Here is a 12,348-nt window from a genome sequence, read left to right as displayed (position 1 = left end):
ATCCAAATCAAAACCTCAATGAGGTATCACCTCACACTAGTCAGAATGGATAAAATCAACAACACAGGAAACAACAGATGTTGGTGAGGATGCGGAGAAAGGGGAACCCTCCTACACTGTTGGTGGGAATGCAAGCTGGTGCAGCCACTCTGGAAAACAGTATGGAGGTTCCTCAAAAAGTTGAAAATAGAGCTACCCTACGACCCAGCAATTATGACCCAGCAATTGCACTACTAGGTATTTATCCAAAGGATACAAAAATACAGACTCAAAGGGGCACACACACTCTGGTGTTTATAGTAGCATTATCAACAATAGCCAAATTAATTATGGAAAGAGCCCAAATGTCTGTCAACTGATGAATGGATAAAGAAGAAGTGGTATATGTATATAATGGAATACTACTCAGCCATCAAAAAGAATGAAATCTTGCCATTTGCAATGACATAGATGGATCTAGAGAGTATTATGCTAAGCAAAACAAGTCAGAGAAAGATAAATACCATATGATCTCACTTGTAGAATTTAAGAAACAACACAGATGAACATAGGGGAAGGTGGAAAAAAAGAGGGCAGCAAACCATAAGAGACTCTTTAGGATTGAGAACAAACCGAGGATGATGGAGGGCGGTGGGTGGGGGATGGGGTAACTGGGTGATGGGCATTAAGGAGGGCACTTGTTGTGATGAGCACTGGGTGTTATATATAAATGATGAATCAGTACATTTTACTCCTGAAACCAGTATTACACCATATGTTAACTAGAATTTATTTTTTTACTAACTAGAATTTAAATGAAAACCTGAAATAAAAATAATTGAAAAAAATAATAAAATACTTAAATGCTGCCAAGGACTTTGCTGCTTTTCACGCGCTCTGGTTCTCCTGGACAAAAAATGGGCATGCCTAGGACATGTAAGTAGACCACAGTTCGGGAAGAGCTGGGGTGATGCGGACCTGGGGGAAGCCTCTGTAAATAATCGCAGGTTGATGAGGAAATCTACTCCTTCATGATTATACTTTCTGCTGTATGTTTCCAACATTAAAATATCAACTCTCAAAGAGATCCTTAACTGGCTACACCCCGGGACAAGCACTGCCACAACTTCCACGACTGCTTTTGTTGGGAGCCTCCTGGGAACTTCCCTGCCAGGCTGTCACGGGCCCGTCCTCCCTGCTGCTGACCACATGCAAATCTTGGCGAGGTCTTGCTGGGTAAAGCACTGCCTGGTGAGCTCTCCTTCTTCCTGCCCTCCTGCCAGGTGGTTATTATAGAGGGCAACTTGTCCTTTCGGAACCAGGGAGCACGGCAAGCCTGGCTGACCATCCAGGGTGTACTGCTGTGCAGTGACTCCCGGGGACAGCCTGACGACATCCTAGAAATGGCTCTGAGCTCCCACACTTAGAGTCAGTCCATTCGTTCACCGTGGCTGAGGCAAAGCATCCCTTGATATTTTCATTCTTTGGAGACTGGAATTTTCTTTTCAAAACAACCCTTACTATTCTTTATAACGTTGTCTAAATCTAAATAAATAAATGAAAGGTAGGGCAGAGAAGTGAGTATCGACCACATGGAGTGACTTGCCTTAGGGATGGCTGTGTTTATGGCAGACATAGATAAAAATAGATGAATGAAATAAGTCAACCAGCAGTTTAGCCAGTTTTCCTCAAAGGCACAGGAAAAAATTATCACAAAATTGTAAGTACCACACATAACCTTTAATTTTAATTGTTCAGAAACAATCCTGATTTCTTCTAAGTCACAACTTTTAAAACTAGAAATAAGGTTCGATAGCTTGGGTTATAAGATTTGATCTGCTTCAAATGAGGATACCTTATAAAAATATTGTGGTTCAGAAATACCTGAGTGCTTCTACATGGCTTCAGTGATTGTCACAATAAACCCTCAGTAGGTAAGGGTCCTCTAGATTTAATAGTTAATCCCAGGGTACAGAAAGAAAAATGAGATGCAGAGAGGTTAAGGATCAAAGGCAAATTTAGGAGTTTAGGAGGCCCATGTGACACGCAGGAATCAGAACCCAGGTTCTGTCCTAGGACGCTGAGATCATGTCCTGAGCTGAAGGCAGACACTTAACCAACTGAGCCACCCAGGCGCCCCTAAAACTAAAATCTTTAAAAAAATATTCTTTGCTAAAAAAAAATATGCTAACCATCACCTGAACTTTCAGTGAGTCACAGTCTTCTTGCTGGTGGAGAGTCTTGCCTCGGTGTTGATGGCTGCTCACTGACCAGGGTGGTGGTTGCCGAAGGCTGGCCTGGCTGGGGCAATTTTTAAAAATAAGACAAGGAAGTTTGCTGCACAAATGGACTCTTCCTCATGAACTATTTCTCTGTGATGCTATTTGATAGCATTTTACCCACAGCAGAACTTCTTTCAAAATTGGAGTCAAACCTCTGAAATCCTGCCACTGCTTTATCAACTAAGTTTATATCATATTCTAAATCTCTGTCATTTCAACAATCTTTACAGCATCTTCCCCAGGAGTTGATTCTACCTCAAGAAACGACTTTCTGTGCTCATCCATAAGAAGTGACTCCTCATCCGTTCAAGTTTTATCATGAGATTGCAGGATTCAAAATAATAATAATGAACAAGTTTGAAATAGTGCAAGGATTACCAAAATGTGACACAGAGATATGAAGTGAGCAAATGCTGTTGGAAAAATGGTGCTGAGTTGCTTGATGCAGAGTTGCCATAAACCTTTGATTTGTAAGAAGTGCAAAAAGTGAAGCACAATAAAACAAGGTATGCCTTACATCCACATTTTATCATTTCCATATATAATCACTACTTAAAAAGTATTAATGAGATATTTTACCTTTTTCTCACACTAAGTCTTCAGAATTTGGTATGTATTTCACACTTACTTTGTTTCTTAATTTGGATGCTAAATTTCCAGCCAAAATACTTGCTCCATATTTAGATTTCATAAAATTTACATTTGAAAAAGTCAATTCACATACCCAAGTTATTGCGAGCATACTTAAAAGTTTTCTAGTAACTGAGTTAAGAATCGATATTAAAATTTTAAACAATCAAAAGTTCCTCAGTTGCACTAGGTACAGTTAAAGTGCTCAAGAGTTACATGTGGCCAGTGGCCATTATATTGGGCAGCACTGATTTAAAGAGCCACAGGATGTTTGCTTAGGGTGTTGATACTAACGGGATGGCATTCAGAACAGATGGATTGTAATCTCTTCTCAAAACTAAATAACTTTCTTGTAGCTTAAACTATCCACTGTTTTCATCAACATATTATACATAATTAAAAACCTTCCTAATTATGTTTTCTCATAATATGCCATGTTTTCTAGTAAACTTTAAACTGCATTCAGACTTTATGTATAAATGCTTTCTGTTGAATTATGAAGAGGTTTATATGAATTCTAAAATGATTCAGTCAGTCATGCACCTTTCTCCAGTGCAAACACTGTGGTACTACAAAGTGTTAAGCCACCCCCTACAGCCAGTGTTAGAAAGGACATCCTGCTATATTTTTTACAGAGCAATAAGTCCTTGAATATTTATTTAAATGGAACAGATCCTGGGAATCAAAAAGTGAAAATATTTTTATGCCTATGCTTTAGCTCTCCAGTTTACTTCATTATTTCTTTACAGGTTGAATGTTTTAAAAATAAAGGCTAAACACATAGGTAATAGACTGAATGATGGCAGCTATAGAATTTTGTATTTAACTTAAACCTTTGTGACCCTTGAAATTATAAAACCCAGTGATCAAAATAGATGCTCAAATGTTTACTGAAAATGAGTAATTAATCCTGTGCTCAAACTGGTGCAAATGCTAGAGCCCGTGAAGTGTGTGTAAAGGTGCCTCCTAAACCTTGGACCTCACGCCTCCGGCTTGGTCCCGCAGCTCCATCGCTGCGATTGCGGAGAGGTGCACTTCATCGGGCCCATCTGCTAAGCGCAGAGTCCGCGTTAGGGCATACCTGGAAAAACAAAAGGAGCAGGAATGGCAGGAGTTATCAACGAGGAACATACTTTAACGTCAGTCACTCTGACTCTAAGCCAAGACTATTCATTTTTGAAATCTTGCCAAGGCAGTGATAAGAGCACAAAGAGAATCAAGGAAAGTAAGTCCAAGGGCACGTGAAATGCCACCAAAAGTTCTCACTTTGGGGAGAGGAATCTTAAATGGCTCAGTGCAATGGGCTTAATCTCAGTCTTGGTTTGCTTTAGGGTTCTAGAAGTTGCTAGAACTAAGAGAGATCTTAGGTAAGCCACAGGGAGTGAAGTATAAATATGTAATACTTATATATTATACATATTTAGTACTAGATATTTAGTTCTTATGGTTAAAAATTGATGGGAAAACTGGTGGGGCACCAGACTCCTGTTTCCAGTGTGGGAGAGAAGGTGGCAGGGGTACTGTGCGGTGACAGGCACTGCAGAGTGTTCCTTGACTCCCAGCAACCGGAATCTGGACAGGAGATGGTCACTGGCCTGAGGCATCCCTGTGGAGGTGGCAAACAGTCCTAAGGACATACCCAAGCCTGGCTCTGGGTGCCCTCTGCCATCTGTGCTCCTGCATGATCATTCTGGTTTCAGGGTGAACCCCCCGTGCCATTTCCTCACTAGCTCATGAACCCCAATGGACCCCCTCAGTGTAAAAGTTGACATCATTGAGCGAAATGATAACTGTAATCATAAGAGCAACTATTTATTGGTGCTGGGTACCTATATTACCTCATTTAGCCTTGAATTGTACTTTTAGTAGCTTTCTTTCCTTGTGAAACAATTAGGGTCAAGGCAGCTGTAGATTTTTAATTCCATTCCAAGCCTGTCAAATGTAGATGATTACTAAGTGACATCTACTTACATGTTAGCCAGAGGGTAATCCTGGGAAACACCTGCACCTCCACACACTTGGATCGCCCGGTCAATAATTTCGCAGACGGCCCGAGGGGTGGCCACTTTAATCATTGCAATCTACATTAGCAAGATATAAAAAGAATGTTCCTTTCTTACACAATACACAATGTGGCAGAATTTGATATAATCTGTATTTTCTTTGTGAAATGAGACCAGGGAACTTTCCCACATGAATTCATCACTCAGACAGGATCTTTGATGGAAGCCAACAAAGAGACCCGTTGTAATGAGGCTAATAATGGCCATATTTCAGTCAATATAGACATTCTGGAAAGAGATATCTCTTCCAAATCATATTTTATTATTTATGACTTGCCTTGTTTCCAAAAGGATTTAAGGCGGCTGATAAATCACATTCATCACCTTAGGGATCATAAAAAGAATTCAAGAGCCTTCATTAATCAGTTTTCTCTTAGCAATTTTTATTGGTTTTTAGAATTAAGTGATTACAATCTTACTCCATATAAGCCAGAAACATAAAAAGATAGGAGATGAGAGGCATCTTTTACGAAGCATTTATACTACATGGTAGCAAGGTCAGATACTTTGCCCAGGGCCACATGGCAGAAAGTGACATAGTGGGTATAATTCCAAGTCTGTATAGTCTTGGATTTCCCTCCTCCCTGTTGCTGCATCTCGAGAATGCTGAAGATATTCTATATCCTGAAAATCATTCCCTAAAGCAGGCAAGTGAAAGGAAAACTAGCAAGTGACATATATTTATAATCTTGAAACCAAAATCACAGAAATTGTTTTCAATATTCTGAGTGCCATCAAGGCACCACGAAACCTGAAATGCCCAGTGGGTGAAAGAAACTGAAGAAGGCTTGGCGGACAGTGGTCCAAGGGGCCTCACCTCCTTCCTAGTGCCAGCCCAGCCCAGGGTGTCAATGCTGTGCGCGGCTTTCAGGATCAACAAACGTATCTTCTCAATGGCAATGCGGCTTTCAGCAATCCAGTGAGCCACAACCTCCTACAGGGGAGCAAAGAGCAGCAAAAAGGGGGAGTGGCTAAGCTGGCATGAGTCCACATCTAATACAACCTTGTAGCTTGGTGAAACACTCTAGGCCAAGGACTGTTCCTAAGCCTTACTCTGTTTTTTAATGGAAGAGTTAATTCATTTGATATATACCAGCCAACCATGTACTTGTGCAATGCTAAAGTTAACACTGCCAGACTTTAGAAAGACATTTTATTTGCTCAGAAAAATAATTTATTTTGGATATCTTGATGTCTGACGGTCAAGATGGCTGAACTGAGCAACCATCTTATTGCTCTAACATTCCTCACTGGCCCTCCTGAATGCTAATCTCATAGTCTCATTGAAACTTGGATAAATGTCTGATGGTGAACTTGCTTATGGACAATTGAGATGACCCCCAGGACAATGTCAGTGTGGGGAAGGTGCAGCAGTCCTTTTTTGTGTTATTATTTAGCAACAATGACTTTTACCTTTGGTGAACAGTTCTATGAATTGTACCACATGTATAGATTGCTGTAACCACAATCAAGATACAGAACAGTTCCTTCTCCCCTTAGAGCTGCTGCCCCTTTTTAGTCACACCCTCCCCAACCCCTAAACTCTCACAACCACTGATGGGTTATCAATCACTATAGTTTTTGCCTTTTTCAGAATGTCATATAAATGGAATCATGTAGTATGTATTTAGAGACTGGCTTCTTTCAGCATAATGCATTTGAGTATCACTGACCAAGCTGTTCTGTGTACCAACTGTCCATTTTTATCAATGAGTAATATTCCATTGTAAGGATGTACCAGTTTGTTTATCCATTCACCTGCTGAAGGATATTTGGGTGGTTTTTAGTTTTTGGTGATTATTAACAGAGCTTCTGTAATCATGTGCATACAAGTTTTTGTATGACTATACTTTTCATTTTTTAAAGCAGCTGTGGGGAATGGAATTACTAGATCATCTGGTAAATGCTTATAAGAAACTGTCAGTTTTCCAGACCAACTGTACCATTTTGCATTCCCACCAGTATTGTGTAATAGTTTCAACTGCTCTCCAAACCATTGGCACTTGGTACTGTATATTTTTTTTTTATGTATTAGTCATTTTAACAGTATGCAGAGCTATTTCATGGTAGTTTAAATTTGCATTTCCCTATGACTAATGATGTTGATCACCTCTTGATGGGTTTATTTGCCATCTATATATTCTCTTTGGTGACATGTCTGTTCACGTCATTTCCCCACTTTTTAAATTGGATTGTTTTCTTACTGCTGTTTAGAGAGCTCTTTATTAAGGATACAAGTCAATTGTCACATGGGCAATTTGCAAATATCTTCTCCCAGTCTGTAACATTTTCATTCTCTTAATAGTGACTTTCAAAGAACAAATGTGATTAAATTTAATGATATCCAATTTGTCAACTTTTTCTCTTATGGGTTGTGCTTTTGGTGCATGTCTTAACATTTTGCCTAATCTTGTCACAAAGATTTATCCCTATTTTTTTTTTCCCAAAGTTTTATAGCTTTACCTTTTACATTTAGATCTATGATTTATTTGGAGTTAAATTTTGTGTGAGGTGTGAGGTTTAGGACAAGGTTCATTTTTTTTTTTTTTGGCCTATGAATGTCCAACTATTCCAACACCATTTACTATAAAGATTAATCTTTCCCCACTGAACTGGCTTTGTACCTATATAAAAAATTGTTTGACTCATATTTTTATGAGTCTATTTCTGGACTCTGTTCTGTTCCAAAGACCTATGTGTCTCTCCTTTTGCTAATACCACACAGTCTTCAGATTAGGTAGTGATCTGCCTCCAACTTTCTTCTTCTTCAAATTGTTTTTGTTATTTTAGTTTCTTTGCATTTCACATAATTTTTAGGACAGGTTGCCTATATCCACAAAAATGTCCTGCCAGGATTCAGACTGGTATTACATTAAATCTGTAGAAGAATTTGAGGACAGCTGACATCTTTACTATTAGTCTAACAGTCCACAAACACAGTATTTATATTTATTTAGGTTTCCTTTGATTTATAAATTCTAAAATTTTTAGCATTTGGATACTACACGTTTTGTTAGATTTGTGCCTCTTTAAAAGTGTATTATAAATAGCATTTTTAAAATTTCAGTTTCCAATTGTTCATTGCTTGTATGTAGACAAAAAATTGATTTTGTGTGTTGATCTTGTATCCCATGACTTTGCTAAGCTCTATTATTTCTGGGAAGGTTGTTTTGTTTGGTAGATTCCTAAGGATTTTCTAACAATCATGTTGCCTGTGAATATGGACAGTTTTACCTCTTTTTTTCCCCCAACTATATGTACTTTCTTTTTCTTGACTCACTGCATTGGCTAGGACTTCCTCTATGATGATAAATAGGAGTGGTTAGAGTAAACATCCTTGCTTTGTCCCTAATCTTGGGGGAAAAGCATTTAGTTTTTCATCATAAGCATGTTAGCTGTAGAATTTTTTAGATGCTCCGCATTGGGTTGAATAAATTCCTTTCTATTCCTAATTTCCTGAGAGTTTTCATTAGGAATACATACTGAATTTTGTCAAGTGCTTTTCTGGATCAACTGACATGATCATGTACTTTTTCTTTTTCAGACTAATATGGCAGATTACAATAATTACTTTTCTTAGTAATTGATTTTTGAATATGAATGAGCCTTGCATTCCTGGGTTAATCTTACTTGGTTGTGGTATAATATTCTTTTTATATATTGCTGGACTTTATTTCCTAATAGGTTTTTGCATCTATATTGGTCTAGTTTGTTCTTACCTGGTTTTGGATTAGGGCAATTCTGGCCTCATAAAATGAGTTGGCAAGCATTTCCTCTATTTCTACTTTGTGGAGGAGATTGCATAGAATTGGTGTTATTTCTTCTTTAATTATTTAGTAACATTTACCAGTGATACCATCTGGGCCCGGTCATTTCTTACTTCAGGAGCTTTTAAACTATGAATTCAACTTCTTTAATAGTTGTAGAATACTCTATTTCACCTTCAGTGAGTTTTGGTAGTTTATGAATCTTGACAAATTGGTCCATTTCATCTAAGTTGTTAAATTTATATGCTCTGCACACATGCCTGAATGTGTGGGTTCCAAGGCCCACATTTGGAGTCAGGGAGCCTCCACTTCAGCTCCAAGACCCATTCCCCAATCCAGCTTTTCCCAGAGAGTTCTGCAGTGTAGCTTATAGGTGCCTACATAGATTAATAATGTTGTTACTTCCAGTGACTTCTACTTCCAGAAAGATGAAATAGATGCACCTTTCCCTATTCCTCTTGCTGAATACAACTAAAAACCTGGGCATTATTTATAAAACAAACATTGGAAGACTCTGATAGGTAAAGAGAAGGAAGCAGACTGGCTAAGCTAAAAGAACATGGTAGTGAGTTCCCTGGGTTTTCTTTTTCTCTAATACATCCCAGAGTTGGAGCTGAAAAAGTTAACAAACTGAAAATGCCTGTGAGCACAGACATAAATTTTTGAAAAATACCCCCAATAAAAGTCTATTCTATTTAGCTGAGGGTTTGGGTAGGGGCAGCCTAGCAAAACAGAAAACTTTTAAAAGTCACCAATCACAAGGAAAGAGACCAAGAGAGGAAGAAAGGAACAGACAAGAACTACAAAAACAACCAGAAAACAATTAGCAAAATGGCAATAAGAACATATCAGTAAATATTTTAAATGTAAATGGTCTAAATGCTCTAATCAATCACAGCATAGGGTGATGGAATGGATAAAACAAAACAAAACAAAAACAAAACAAAAAAGAAGACCCATCTATATGCTGCCTACAAGAGACTCATTTCAGACCTAAAGACATATACAGACTGAAAGTGAAATGATGGAAAAAGATATTATCTGTGAATGGAAGTCAAAAAAAAAAAAAAAAAAAAGGTGTGGCAATAATTAGACAAAATAGACTTTAAAACAAAAACTGGGGGTGCCTGGGTGGCTTAGTCGGTTGGGTGTCTGCCTTCGGCTCGGGTCATGATCTCAGAGTCCTGGGATTGAGCCCTGGGTCAGGCTTCCTGCTCAGTGGGCAGTGTGCTTCTCTCTCTCCCTCTGCCCCTCCCCCTTCTCATGCACTCTCTCTCTCTCAAATAAATAAAATCTTTAAAAAAATGAAAATAAAAAAAATAAACTGTTGGGCCACCTGGCTGGCTCAGTCCTTTGAGCATGTGACTCTCAGGGTTGTGAGTTTAAACCCTACATTGAGCATGGAGCCTACTTAAAAACAACAACAAACCATAACAAGAGATGAAGGGCATTATATAATGATAAAGGGATCAACTGAACAAGAGGATAGAACAGATGTAAATATCTATGCACCCAACATTGCAGCACCTAAATACATAGGGCAAATATTAACAGACATAAAAAGAGAAACTGACAATAATACAATAATAGTAGGAGACTTTAGCACTCCACTTACATCAATGGATAGATCATTGAGGCAGAAAGTCAACAAAAAACCAGTGTCTTTGAATGACACATTAGACTAAATGGACCTAACAATACACAGGGAACATTCCATCCAAAAACAACAGAATATATATTCTTTTCAAGTACACATGGAACATTCTCCAGGATAGATCACATTAGGCCACAAAATAAGTCCCAATAGATTTAGGAAAATTTAAATCATATCAAGCATCTTTTCTAAGCACAGTGGTATGAAACTAGAAATCAATTACAACAACAACAAAAAAAGGAAAAAACACAAACATGTAGAGGCTAAACAACAAGCTACTAAACAATCAATGGATTAACAAAGATATCAAAGAGGAAATTAAAAAATACATGGAGACAAATGAAAATGAAAACACAATGATTCAAAGTCTATGGAGTGCAGTAAAAGCAGTTCTAAGAGGAAAATTTATAGTAATATAGATCTAGAAACAAGAAAAATCTCAAACAATCTAATCTTACACCTAAAGTAACTATGAAAAGAACAAATAAAGCCCTAAGTTAGTGGAAGTTAGGAGATAATAAAGATCAGAGCAGAAATAAAATTGATAAACCATTAGCCAGACTCATCAAGAAAAAAAACAGAGAAAACCCAAATAAAATAGGAAAGAGAAGGAAAAGTTGACACCACAGAAATAAAAAGAATTAGAAGAGACTACTATGAACAATTATATGCCAACAAAATGGACATCCTATAAATGGATAAATTCCTAGAAACATACAATCTTCCAAAAATGAATCAGGAAGAATGATTACTGGTAATGAAATGATTCAATAATAAAAAAATTCTCAACAAACAAGAGTCCAGGACTAGATGGCTTCACAATTCTACCAAACATTTAAAGAAGAGTTAATACCTATTCTCAAACTATTCTAAAGAATGAAAGAGGAAGGAAAGCTTCCAAATTCTTCCTACAACACCAGCATTATGCTGAAACCAAAACCGGATAGACACTACAAAACAAAACTACAGGCCAATATCCCTGATGAACATAGATGCAAAAATCCTCAACACCACATTCAACAATACAATAAAGGATCATCAACCACAATCAAGTGGGATTTATTTTGGGGATGCCAGTATGGTTCAATATCTGCAAATCAATCAATGGGTATACCACATTAACAAAATGAAGGATAAAAATCATATGATTATCTCAATAGATGCAGAAAGAGCATTTGACACAATTCAACCTCTGTTCATGATAAAAACTCTCAACAATGTGGGTATAGTGGGAACATACCTCAATATAATAAAGGCCATATATGACAACTCCACAGCTATCATACTCAATGGTGAAAAACTGACAGCTTTTCCCCTAAGATTGAGAATAAGACAAGGATGTTCACTCTCACCGATTTTATTGAATATAGTAAATTAATACCCATCCTTCTCAAACTAGTCCAAAAGGTACAAGAGGAAGGAAAACTTACAAATTCATTCCATTGGGCAGTATCATCCTGGTACCAAAACCAGATAAAGACACCACAAAAAAAAAGAACTACAGGCCAATATTTCCAATGGATATAGATGCAAAAATCCTCAACAAAATAGCAAACAGAACCCAACAGTACATTTAAAAAATCATTCACCATAATCAAGTGGGATTTATTCCCAGGATGCAAGGGTGATTCAATATTTGCAAAACAATCAACGTGATACATCACATCAATGAGAAAAGATAAAAACTGTCTGATCATTTCCATAGATGCAGAAAAAGCATTTGACAAAGTACACATCTGTTCATGATAAAAACCCTCTGCAAGGTAGCCTCATCAAAGAAAACTGAAATCTCAGCAAAGAAGTAGAAGATATAAAGAAAAACCAATTAGATATTTTATAGCTGAAAAATGAAATAGTTTTTTTTAAAGATTTTTATTTATTTATTTGACAGAGAGAGACAGTGAGAGAGGGAACACAAGCAGGGGGAGTGGGAGAGGGAGAAGCAGGCTTCCCACCGAGCAGGGAGCCCAACA

At 37.6% G+C, this 12,348-nt stretch overlaps 1 protein-coding gene across 1 annotated transcript in view; it reads right to left on the bottom strand.

The window, feature by feature from the left end:
- Positions 1-1,711: 1,711 nt before the first annotated feature.
- ACAD11 (acyl-CoA dehydrogenase family member 11) overlaps positions 1,712-12,348 on the bottom strand; it is a 106,894-nt gene continuing 96,257 nt past the window's right edge. The window contains exons 18-20 of the mRNA XM_044915633.1: positions 5,772-5,888; positions 4,863-4,972; positions 1,712-3,972 (exon numbers count right to left, since the gene is read on the bottom strand). Of these exons, the coding sequence (XP_044771568.1) occupies positions 3,858-3,972; positions 4,863-4,972; positions 5,772-5,888 (342 nt within the window). The 3' untranslated portion in view covers positions 1,712-3,857. The remainder of the gene's footprint in view (positions 3,973-4,862; positions 4,973-5,771; positions 5,889-12,348) is intronic.

This window comes from Neomonachus schauinslandi, chromosome 1 (assembly GCF_002201575.2).
Source record: "Neomonachus schauinslandi chromosome 1, ASM220157v2, whole genome shotgun sequence".
Taxonomy (NCBI): domain Eukaryota; kingdom Metazoa; phylum Chordata; class Mammalia; order Carnivora; family Phocidae; genus Neomonachus; species Neomonachus schauinslandi.
This window is presented reverse-complemented; position numbering and strand designations above follow the sequence as displayed.